We start from the raw sequence: 12238 nt of genomic DNA, 5'->3' as shown, positions 1-12238 counted from the left end.
TGGGAACTTTTATTGTAGTTAGAACCTCTGGAGCAGCACTTACTTTGGGGTACCCACTTTATCATGCAATATTTTGAAATTTAAACAAGAGGGAAATTCAGAATGAAGCTACAAGATCATCTTTTTACTGCATTATAGTTAACATCAGCATGAAGTTGTTTCTATCTTATTATTTATCGCAGGTCTGTTCTCAGAATGTCTTTGCATAAATTAAAGATTAATTCAACTAATTAATTAATAACCGCAAGCTTACCTTTAGCAGTCCTGTGCTGTACTTGTTGGTTAGGTTTTTTTTCAAACCAAAGCATTTCACATTTTTAAATGCCCAATGAAAAGCATATTTAAAATTTTCCCGATACTGTATCAATTGTAGAAGTTATTGCTGGCACCAAATACCTGAGCTGAAATGCACGAGTTCTCCTGCATCCCACTGCTTAGCTCTATCCCCCTGTTGGGACCATGCTATAAATTCCCAAGGTTTACTGGCAGCAGGCAGGACTCTCAGCCATTACTATTCCCTCTACAGTTCTGTCAATTACCTGGATTTTGGAAACCAGTTTCATGAAAGGCCAGCTGTCATCATGTCGTACCAGTTCCACTATGAGTTGCTCAAAAGCTGAGAGTTCGTGGACTCCCCCCTGACGTCCTGAACTTCTCCTGTTCAGTATCGGAGGAGATTCTGGAAAAAAACCAACCAAACACCCCACCAGATAAAAATTAAAGCCTGACAAGTAAAATCTTAAAAAAATTTTTAGAAAGTGAAACACCATTATTTTGGGGTACTAAAACTATAGTTTAAAAGCACAAGGCATGTAATTTGGCCTAAAGTATTAGCTATACTCCAGTCTTGTGTCTTACTACTAAAATGTCTCTCTCGTCATACAAAATGCTAAGTATCAGGACTTAGCTGGGTGCCTCCTCCATTGCATTAATTTTGGAAATGATTTTTTTCCACTGAATTCAATCTTAAAACAATCTGTTAAACACTTGAAGAAAAGCCCTATTAGAGAAAAACCAGAATAAGCTGCCTGCTCATAACTTTTACTTTCACAAAACCTCTATTCAGAGTGGTTTTATCTGCTTTCAAGAGTAGTCAGCAGGGTGGTTAAAGGAAAAGCTCAGAAATTCTGAATGGTGACGGACAGAAATGGTGCAGAATACAAGGCTGCCACACTGGAGTGGCAAGCTCTTTTACACTCTTCAGTCTTGCACTGGGTCTTTTTTGTTTTTAAAAGGTTATTGTATCTTTCCAAGTACTTCCTTACCATCAAACTATTGCCTTAACAAGCAAGGACACTGTTGGCCCTGTACCAGACAGACAACATTTTTCTACTGGCAGCAGTTTCTCATTGCATGTATATATTCCCAATTTCACTAACTTGCCTTTATCTGTGTTCTTCACTGTTTAATTCTTTAATAAAACAAAACCAAAAAGCTATGAGTAAATATTTGCATTTGTGTGGGTTAAAGCATTTTCAAATTTTCTATCCACTTATTATAGAGCATATTGTGTGCAAATATGGAATTTCAAATATGGATATGATAAATCTCAGATGGCTGAAATTATTTTTAATTTCAAAAAAAATTTTTTCACTTCTGTCACTGCAGAAGAAAAACTCTCATTGGAAGTGGCAAAACTGCCTTCAACCACCACTTCTAGTCTCCTTGCTCTACCACACAAATATTTTAGCAAGGAACAGAACATGGATTTTGCTGTGATAAACGCGTTTCTCTAACCTGTGGATTGTCGTTTTCTGCCTCTTCTCTTGGGCTCAGCAACAGGAAGAGAAAGCTTTGAAGCAGAAACTGGAAACTTCCTAAGCCGTTCACTAGAGTCTGCTGTATCAACAATTCTAAATCCAAGGGAGTTGGAAGGGCTGTTTTCCAGTGTGTTATCAGCACTCTTTCTTCCTCTTCGTCTTCTTCGAGGACCGAGTAATTCCACGAAAACATCTGCTTGTAATGAACTTTGGCTCTGACGAGTGGTCCGGCTATTAAGCTTTAAAGTAGGCTTTGTCACTGCTGAAGAGGCTGATTTTATGTTTCTCAAACCCCTTCTGGTAATTTTTGATGAAGATTCAATTTGCTGGCTCCGAGAAGCGTATCTTGCCTGACGCTGGCTGTTCTGACTTGAGAACGGATTGTTGAGTTTGGCTGCTCTCATTTTTAATGGAAACTTGACCTGGGATCTTCCTTGCTTTGATGGGCTGCAAAGTGAACAGTTACGTTTATTTATTCCAAAATTCCATTCGTCTCTTTTCCCTCAGTTTTCTAATTCAGCATTTAAGAAACCCAGCCATTCAAGGTTGAACTGGTAAGCAGCTGGCTTGTAACCTGATGCAGTCACCCATTATTACCCATCACCCATAATTACCATTACCTTAAATACTGCTCTGGGGTCTCTTAATGAAATATTATGTGGTGTACATACCTTAAAGAAATGCTCAGAATTCTGATCACCTTTGCAGCTTATGCAACAGGAATACATTAACTGGAGCACCAGCTATCAATTTCTTTAAATCAGTTCTTTCTCACAGCAAGTGTTTAACTACTAGGATTTCTGAACATTATTATCAGCCGCATAAATAAACTGCAGTTGTAAAATGATACATATAAGAGTTATGCTCTGGTCAGGGTTTATAACTAATACTCAAGACTCCCCTTCCTTTACAGGGGAGAGAGAAGATCCCAAAGATAAATTTATTTCTCAAGGATATGCACATTCTCTCCAACTACTGCATTTCAACTGTCAGAGCTGTAAATAACTTGCTTCAGTCAGTTCAAAAGACTGTACCAAAAAGAAGAAAAATACTGAGATCAGAAATGTTTCCTTCAATTTTTATGTTGCTGGCATGTGTATCAAATAAAATTTTTACTGAAATGATCACTTTGTATTATTTAGTTGATTGTGTAGGGTTTCTTGGTTGGTTGTTTTTCAAGGATGTTTTCTTGGGTTGTTTGTTCGGCTTTTGTTAGTTTTGGTGTTGTTATGGCTTTAGGGGGCTTTTTCAGGGGGTAAGGGTGGTGTGGTTTGTTTGTTGGCCTTTTTTAAACAGCTACTGCATTAGTCCTCACAAGCCTTCCCAATGCCACATGGCCTCCGATGGATTGCTTTCTCTAATGTTCTAATACAGTATGCATCTAGTCCTCCAAAATTCAAAACTGGACAAAACTAACTCCAGGGTTTCTCCAGAAAACCTTCACTGTTTGAAACCCTCTCCACTTTACATTCAAACAGTAGCTGTACAGAACTGCAGCTCTGATGGCCTTCTCTCACCCATACATCCAAAGTTGGAATTTTTATCCTGAAAAGTGGGCCTAAGTCCAGGAACTCAAGCTTTTGTCAGAATTAAATCTTTGGTAAGAGCCAAATTCGTAAGAGCTGCCGTTTGTCTAAAAATAAACATCTTTTTCAAACTAGACCTTCAAGAGACATGCTTATGTGAAAAATTACTCCACATAATGATCAAGGTGGTATTTTAAAGTCTATTTACCTTATCTCTTCCTCCTCTTGAGATTCATCTTCCTCATCTTGCTCTTCTTCATAATGCTCCTCCTCACTTTGTCCCATCTCATCGTAGTCTGCCTCTTCTTCCCCTTCTAGCTGTTCAGCAGTCTCTTCATCACTTTCCACAGAAGGTCTCTGTCTGGAGGAGAGGCGTCTAGAGCGCTGTTTTGGTCGGCACTCCGGGCAAAACCAATCTCCTTCAGGAATGACCTAGAAACAGAAGGGGAAAAGGAGAGGAAAAAGCATTAGCAATATACAATTAAGTTATAAGAACTATTCAAGTTCTGTGTAAAAAGGAAGCACTTCTTTTTCCTGAGATACCTTCAGCTTGGGCCTGATGCAGTAGGTATGATATCCTCGATCACAGCCATCACACAGCACCATGCTTTCTGCATCGCCTTTCTTCCGACACACTTTGCAGCGAGCATTGAGGATGGACTTGGACCAGATGACACTTCGATCCAATGTAGACAGATGAAGGAAGACTTGGGACAAGCTGGTAGAAGAAAGAAGTGACTCCCTCCAGCGATCCAGAACTGTTTTATAGGACCGTCCACCATCACTGGCATCTTCCATTGAAGAAGGGGATTTAAAAAAATAAGAAAAATGACAAACCCCCACAGAATTATCAAACTTCTTTTTCAAAGATCCAGGTTATTCTAGAATATGAGTTAATACTGTGACTGTCAAGCAGACAGCAGTAGCAAACTGGGATAATATCTCAACCTTTGTCTTACCTCTTCAATACTGGAGTATTTTTTCTCCATAGTTTCCAAGAGGCTAAAGCTTTAAGATTTTACTCTTCAATACCTATTCAACTTAGAACTTGTACATACATAGGTCATGAATTAAACAGTAAACTCTGATATCAACCTGGAAACCTAACAATTTGATTTAATTTATAAAATATAAAAGATTACTTAAGATTATGAAAAAATGATCACATGTACAATTTACCTGCCTTTGTATTTACATTTGGAAATCCCCAAGTGTTTAAAGAAAAGTACCTGAAACTTCACTGGCAAGAAACAGCTTGAAGGGCACTTTTCACCCACACTCGCTCCAGTACAGTCTACCAGAGAGCCTTTCAGCCCTCTGCCCATGCCTCAGTGCCTTCATTCCTGCCCTGCCCTCTGCCTTCACAAGCACCTGCATCTCTGTGTGGCTGACCAGGTTGGGTGACGGACCTGGATGAAATATAACTGTTTCCTTAATACCTTTTAAGCAATGTAGCACACAGGAATCTGTGGTACCCAAGTGTGAAGCCAAGTAACACCTGGGTTCCTAATGATGTTAGAAATAAATGGTGGGGGGGAATAGTTGCAAATTAGATGGTATTTTCAAATAGTTTTGGTTTGCAATCCAGGCCATGGAAGTGGCCACACAAACAAACACACAGACTGAATAGTTAGGGGGACAGTACTGAATGGGAATGGGCAGCTGGGAACTAGAGAAGCAAAGAGGCTGTTTGAGGACCCAAGAGAAAAAAGAAGGTATAAATGACACCCTGCATTGCTGCTGCTGAGCAGAAAGCTAATTTCTTTATTGAAGCTGAAAGTTATTTCTTGCATTTTAAAGTAAGAAGGTTTGAGGACAGGAAGAGACAATACAACAGTGCTTTTGATTATGGAAACGTCCGCAGACCTCCCTTCTAAAAGTGACAGTCCAGCTACTGCTGCGTGATCTCAGCTGACTAATGCACTCTAATATAAAATGCCACTCTGCCTGCTGCACTACTGACAGTGGGCACACAAATGGCCTGTGATGCACCTGGTCTGCCAAATGATTTATTCTCAGGAATAGGAAGAGAAAATATCTAATAACAAACAAAAAAAGAACAAAAATGAGATTAATTGCTCTCCTGGCAAGGTCCTTCTGCCTTCTCATCAACGGGCTGCCAGGATTTGTCTAATCTTGCATACATTTGCATTAGCAGCAAGCAGCACAAGAGAAGTGATGGGAGAAGGCAGAGGATAAACAGGCAACACAGCTTCATCAATAAAATACAGCCACTCCTGAACTGCAAACCTGTATTTCCTAACATTTCCTATTACTTAGTCCTTAGGCTTCCTGTGTTAAGTTCAGTCTTCTGAAGACAGTGGACAAGGTCCTTTTCACAGCACTGCAGTATACCTCCATGGATTTTTAAAAAATTCAGTAAGAAAATTAAAACCACTTAAATCAGGTTTGTACTGTAACTCTTACAAAGAACTTTATCTTAAGCACATACATAGTTTAGCAAGCATTTCTTTTGCTAACAATGGCAGCTTGAGCATTATTACTTTTATTTGGAGGTTATTTTCAGCCTGGATTGGTTCACCAATATAGTTCGTCACGCAACACAACAAATACACTGCAACCGCAGATTTGCAGAGCAAGTAGAGATGAAAATCACTGGCCACAACCTGCTTCAGCATGTCCTGCTGCTGAAACAAACAAGCCAAACAACACTCACTGTTTCAGATCCCAATTTGTAAAATAAGAATAACACTGCTTTCTTCCATCCATCATCTTTCTCATTTACATTGTTAACTTGGAGGGAGAAATGGCCTCTTCCTTTGTGTCTGAGCAGCTCTACACTGCACAGTGGGATACCCTTCTGTCAGCTAAGTCCTCCAAGCCTTGCTACAATGCAAATGAAGTCATTTGACAGATCTATGCACTCATCTATCAATAGCTAATTGAGTTCAGGGAAGGGTTTTCCATTCTAGTGTTTCTAGAAAGGATATGCAGTTGCACAATGCTGTAAGTTTCAGAAAAAATGGGGACATTAAAAGGAAGGGGAAAAAAAACCCAGGATTACGTGAACATGCAGATTTTGGTCCCCAAGTGGTAAAAAGAAAATACAGTTCTTTATTTCTGGTTGCAGAAACCTTTTTCTTAGTTTTAAATATTTGAGCTGTATTGTTTCAGTACCCATGTTTAAACCTTTGTCTTCAATACCACAATTCCTTCACTGTAAGGAACTGGCTACAAAATTAATTAAATAAAAAACAATAAAAAAAGAAAACCTGATAAAATATTCAATGCTTTCTAATTCTTAGCAATACAAATAACATTTAAAATTTACCATCTCTCTGACTAGTCTTGTCTTTCACTCTCTTCCTCCTTTTATACCCCCAGTGGTGCCTTTCATCATCTTCTGCATTACCTAACATTAAATTCATAGAGTTATTTCAAATACCTTTTTGAAGCATGGCAGATTATTTTTAATTAATTTTTATATTCTACACTTGTGTAGTCTAAAAATGTGACTTGAACAGTGATTCTAATATGTGCACACAGTGAAGGGTAAGACAGTACTGTGCATGGAGGAATTGCACATCCCAGTGTCTACTTTGACTCCCACTACAAACAGAAGGCTTGAACTGAAAGCTCTGAAGCCTACCCTGCCTTACCTTTCTGTCCATCTCTGGTAAAATGGCCACAGGAGCAGACACTAACCACAGGTTTCTCTCTCAGCAAACAGTTTGTCTGGTCTGTGCTACCACAAACCTCCTCACATCTCAAAAAATGTAGCCAGGTTATGGGCACAGTTCTCAAGGACCAAGAGAATTAGTTCATCTGTCCACCTGAAACAACACACTTTGGGTATTTTTGTGCAGGAGTGATCTCGAGCATTAAAATGATGAAATAACCTCCCAGGAAGGAAGAGCCATAGTTAACCTCATCTGCTCCAACTACAAGGCACCTTCCTTGACTGTCTTCTCTGAAGAGTAAACAAAAATTCTTCATCATAAAGAAGCCCATTTCACCCTTTGCTGCCTCTGCTCATAAAACTCTGCAGGGAAGTAATGAAAGCATGAGAACAAAGTATGTGCATACACTAATCACATCCCAGGATACTGCTGGGAGATGTCTGATGCTATTATGAGGGCAATTATAAATATGAAAGGAAACAACTTTGGGAGTAGAGGAAACAAAGATAATCAAAATCTAAAAAGAAAGGAATGGAATAAAGACAAGCAAAAATGAGCAAAAAAAGTTAGTTTGGGGTTTTTTGTCTCGCAAGAAGTGCGTGGCACAAGTTACAAAGTAGGCAAATGGTTCCCTCCATCAGTCTCAAAGGTGCTCCCATGAATTAGAATCCAACCTTTTGCATGGAAATCTGAAGGATGCTTAAATGACTGAAGTCCTGAACTAGTACAGAAGGCAGACTTTTTTTATGGATGCCTCACTGAACTCCAGGGCAACCAAATCACTTCATCATTTTATACCTCAACTTTCACATCTCTGTAAAAGGAATGATGAGACCTATTACTGCATTACAAAGTATTTTGAAATGTAAGGAAAAGTAAATTTATATCATGAAAGAAACAAAATTTGTAACAAAAATTGCTTGTACTACTTCTTTCCCAAACCATTTTTTTCTTAGAAGCAGCACTTCAGAGTTTCCTTCAAACAACTATTTAAAAAAGAAAAAGGCTTTTTTACATCTTAACTCCAAAAGTTTTGCAGGAAAACAACGTACTGCAACTGCACCCCCTCCTTTCCATGACTCTTCCCAAACATTACCTTGGGCTGCACTGAAGGAAGAAAAACCAAATTTTCACAATAATATTAAATATTTAATGAAAGGATTTCTAAAAGACAGTTCAAAATTAAGAAATGCATACAATTCAAATCATGTTACATTTAATCACCAGACAATAGAAGATTAGTGGGCATCTAGCAGCTCTGAGAGGCTGAGGGGGCCATTTCTGGGGTTTCCAGATCTCCTTTCACATCACTATCTTCTCTGTCAGTCTTTTCTTGCTCTTCCACTTGAACATTTGGTATGCACCTCAACTCTAAACCTATCAGAATCACCAGCAAGGCTCTTGGCAGCCTGATAGAGCCTCAGACAAAAACGGAGCTGGGAGGAGCAGCTGGTCCTTTTATTGCTGTGCCGGGTCCCTTTGTCTGCTCTGCACCCTGGAGGCCACCGGCATAAACCTGCCAGTGACTGCAGGGAATTTCAGTGTGCTGGCTTTAGGACTAGCAGCCATAAATGAAAACTAAAAATTGTTAAGTATGGCTCCATTCTCTAACAGGAACAGAGTAGAGTAAAGGGGGGGATGGAGAGGGCAAAGAAACTTTGCAGTGAAAACAAGAACTGAAACAATGACAAAGACAGAGCATTTTCAATGGGGTTTAAAGCAGAAATGCGGGGGCACTCTTTTTAATGCAAGTGTTCCCTTGTATTGCTACCAAAACAGAACTCCTAGCACTTCCTTGACTTCCAATATTTTTGCTTCAACGGTAAGTCTATCAGCCAAAAAGTTGGGATTATCAGATTTAACATTAGAAACAGATATGCAAGGCACTTTGTCTAGGAGCTGGTTCCCTTACATAACTGGAACAACTATTAAAAAAACAACCCTCCTGTTAGAAAAAAAAAGAAAATGCTGCAGAGACACAGTAATCTGTATAGGAACAGTCAAAGCCAGTAACTCCTCAAACTAAAACCCAGTGGTTACAAACTTATAGCTAATTTCTATCATAAGAATAATGATGGCCACACTCTACAGGGGTCAGGAAAAAGATGCATCACAGCTCTGAGCACATGACAGTCCTGAAAACGAAGCATCTACTTTTCATTAAATGGTTTAGTAGCACTATAAACACCTCCTTGCCAAGCTCAGTAGAGAACTTTTCTTTGTCTGTTACACATACGCAATCTTGCCTTCATTCAGATTCACCTCCTGCTAAAAGCAGCCCATTACGAAACTGAAAACATGAGATATTTGGCACCAAAAAGGAAGAGGGAACCCAACACCGTCGCTTAATGGTTAGGGCAGTAAGCCAGAGCAGAGAACACCTGGGATCCTTCCTGCTTCTCAGCAATGTAGGTTATTCTATACATTACTGTAATCTTAGAGCAGTAGCATTTTTTCACAGCAGAAGAGATGCACAGGCACGCTACAGTAAACAAACATCAGAGATTTAAGACATGCAAAACATGTACATTTGCTTTCCTTATATACTCCCTCTGTCACTCAGTATAAAACACCTAAGAGAGAATAGAATTTCCAAGTTAAAAAAAACCAAAACACCATCATTCCAAAGGTAAGGCAAAAACATGAACCAATGTAAGGTTATGGTAGAGTTGAAACTACCAAAAAAAAAGACACAGAAACTTTCTCTCCAATTCTTCTAGGACATTTTTCTTCTTTTAGTCTTCTTCCTCTAACTCAGGATCCATGATCAACGGCCGTAACCTCTAATAACCATGTTCTTCCCCTTAGGGAAATAGTAAACTTACAACTGTCAGAAGGGGGCCGTTGGCAAAACACTCTCACACCCCGCGTAGAAATGGAAGCATATAATGAACAATGTATTTACAACTTGTATATGAAAAGTAGGACAAATGCTAGCGGTACTGTCAGTTAACTGTTGCACAGGTTGCAAATCTAGTCATATAGCAGGAAATAAGCTGTATCATGCCTGGCTTAGAAAGTGCACACATATCTGAGCTGACCGAACACTAAGCCAAGTAAAGCTTTTAAACAGCTGTGGTTTAAACTATTCCTGTGCTCTCCCCTTTCATCTCAACCATTTGCTGCACTTCCCTCTTCTAGAGGTCATCACACCGATATCAAAAGCTTGTGGAAGGGAACCCGTGCCCACGTGTCAGTCTCTGGCACAGATCTATAGCACAAACCCATCTTCAGTGGCAACTGATACCCAGACAGCAGGCTCCATGCAGGAGCTGCCAAAATGCAGAAACAACTTCAGGTCAACTGCACCACAGGGCACTAATATCTTGTGTTAACGCACCAAAACCTGCATCTTCGTCTTCAACTACTACAGCAGAGTCTGCCAGAGCATAAGGATTTTATACACAGAGATTATGAGAGGAGAGTATCAGTCTACCAGGGTGTGTAGCAGTTGGTACTCTGGAGGATCCTGGAGTGCGCTGCGCTGACAAACCAGAGCTGAGAGGTAAAGCAGCCCGGCAAGCACAGAGCACAGCTCATCCCCAGTGTGCCATCCAGACAGGAAATCTGACTAAGACAGCCACCTTGGGAAGTAGGAACCACCTTTACACATTTCTCTAAGATATAACTCCACTTCTGAGCTGTAAAAGGATTCTAAGGAATCCAGACCTGAGGGATCATGGGAAAACAAAGTCACTTTATGCACTTTGGACCCTTCTCTCTCACATCTGGAGCCCCATCAGAGGAAGCCAAGTAAGGAATATGTGTCAAAGTCAAGCTATAATCCTGCTTTGGTTTAAATTTTTCTTGCAACCTTTTATTTCCAAGTTTTACAGTATAAATGCAAAACCTAAGAATCTTAAAAGTTTGCAACGTAAATCTTTCCTACACTTACTATAAGTATTCTGTTATTGCTGAACAAGGTGATCCAGATACACCAGGCCTATATTGCTTTCACTGAAACGGTATAAAAAGCAGCACACATTTTTACAACCTAGAACTGGCCTCAACAGTAATTCTGAATTATAGTATTCCCCCACAAAGCTTGATCATTTCTGCCTAAGGGCATAATTTATCTCCCAATGCATCAGTAAAACTGTACGGCCACATAAACTCACTGAAACAATCTATGTTAAATAAGCATGTACTTAAGAGTAAAATTTGCTGTTAATTAATACATTTTATATATATATATATATATATATATTTTAATATATACATATATATATGTGGGTGTGTTAACTTTTTTCTTTTCCCCAAGATGTCCTTCTAAAGCACCCAGTATCTTACAAAAAAACCAAGTGGGTTCACGGTAGGGGTTTTACTGCAGTATTGGGGTGGATGTGCTTGGCTGGTTTGTTAGTTACAAAATCTTACACAAGATTAGAGACATAGTTTCAATTCTGAGACTTACCAAGAGGTGCCTTGAGAAACCTGCGCTCAATTCCTTGTTCTATCTGAAGCAGTGCAGATGCCAAGTAGTGGACCACGTTACTGACTGGCTGAGGAGTACTTGTACTTGTTGATGCAGCACTTGGAGCTTCGGTTTTTAACCCAACAAGTCTAAAAGAGAAAGGTATTAAATTATCTTTGGCTCTGAATTTAACACCAGGGATATTTGCACATGTATGTATCCACAGCAACTTCTTATTTTAACTTCATGTACATGGATTACGGACATGAACCAGTATGACACATTAGTTATCCCAGTTCCTATGTTTTCTCAGTTAGCCTAGTTCATCTAGATAAATCATCTTTAGGTAACAGTTATCCAAATTGCAAGAAATGTGGATGACAAATTTCAAAACAATTATTAATGTTTCCAGAAAATCTGACACAACCTCCATCAGCCAGATTATGACAGATTTCAGTGAAGAATATAGTCCCAATCATTCATCGCTGAAAACACTTTCAGTGGTGAAGTGTAGCCTTTTAGAACACATCCATTTGCAGAAGTACACAGACCCCTACAATTCAAAAGATTTTTGAAAAGGAAATAAACAAAATAAAAACAAAGTAATTTAAAAATGTAAATCAAGAATTGTTAACTTGTATGTTCTCATCCTTGGAGGATCTCCCTAAAATACTAACTTCTTATGTAAGGGTGCTAAAAAAACCTCCCGAACAATAAAAAAAACAAACCTAAAAACCCCCTGAAACCAATCAAACAAAACACCAAAGAGGTAGTTTTCCAATAAAACAGGACCAAAAGACTAAGTAATCATTTCAAAGTGTAGTTAATCATTCTGAACCACAAGCATTAAGCAACATGTATGAGAGCAACTCACACCACTGAAAATAAAATTCAATT

The 12238-nt window shown here is 39.1% G+C and overlaps 1 protein-coding gene across 2 annotated transcripts in view; it reads right to left on the bottom strand.

Moving 5' to 3' along the window:
* Window positions 1–12238, bottom strand: part of BAZ1A (bromodomain adjacent to zinc finger domain 1A) — a 63459-nt gene that overhangs the window by 3168 nt on the left and 48053 nt on the right. For both annotated transcript variants that reach the window (XM_032111505.1, XM_032111506.1), the window contains 5 exons: window positions 11342–11490; window positions 3830–4077; window positions 3495–3718; window positions 1738–2207; window positions 540–679 (listed from right to left, as the gene is read on the bottom strand). In XM_032111505.1, coding sequence (XP_031967396.1) covers window positions 540–679; window positions 1738–2207; window positions 3495–3718; window positions 3830–4077; window positions 11342–11490 — 1231 coding nt within the window. The remainder of the gene's footprint in view (window positions 1–539; window positions 680–1737; window positions 2208–3494; window positions 3719–3829; window positions 4078–11341; window positions 11491–12238) is intronic.

Source organism: Corvus moneduloides, chromosome 6 (assembly GCF_009650955.1).
Source record: "Corvus moneduloides isolate bCorMon1 chromosome 6, bCorMon1.pri, whole genome shotgun sequence".
In the NCBI taxonomy this organism is placed as follows: domain Eukaryota; kingdom Metazoa; phylum Chordata; class Aves; order Passeriformes; family Corvidae; genus Corvus; species Corvus moneduloides.
Note: the sequence above shows the minus strand (reverse complement) of the source record. Positions and strands in the feature narration are given on the sequence as shown.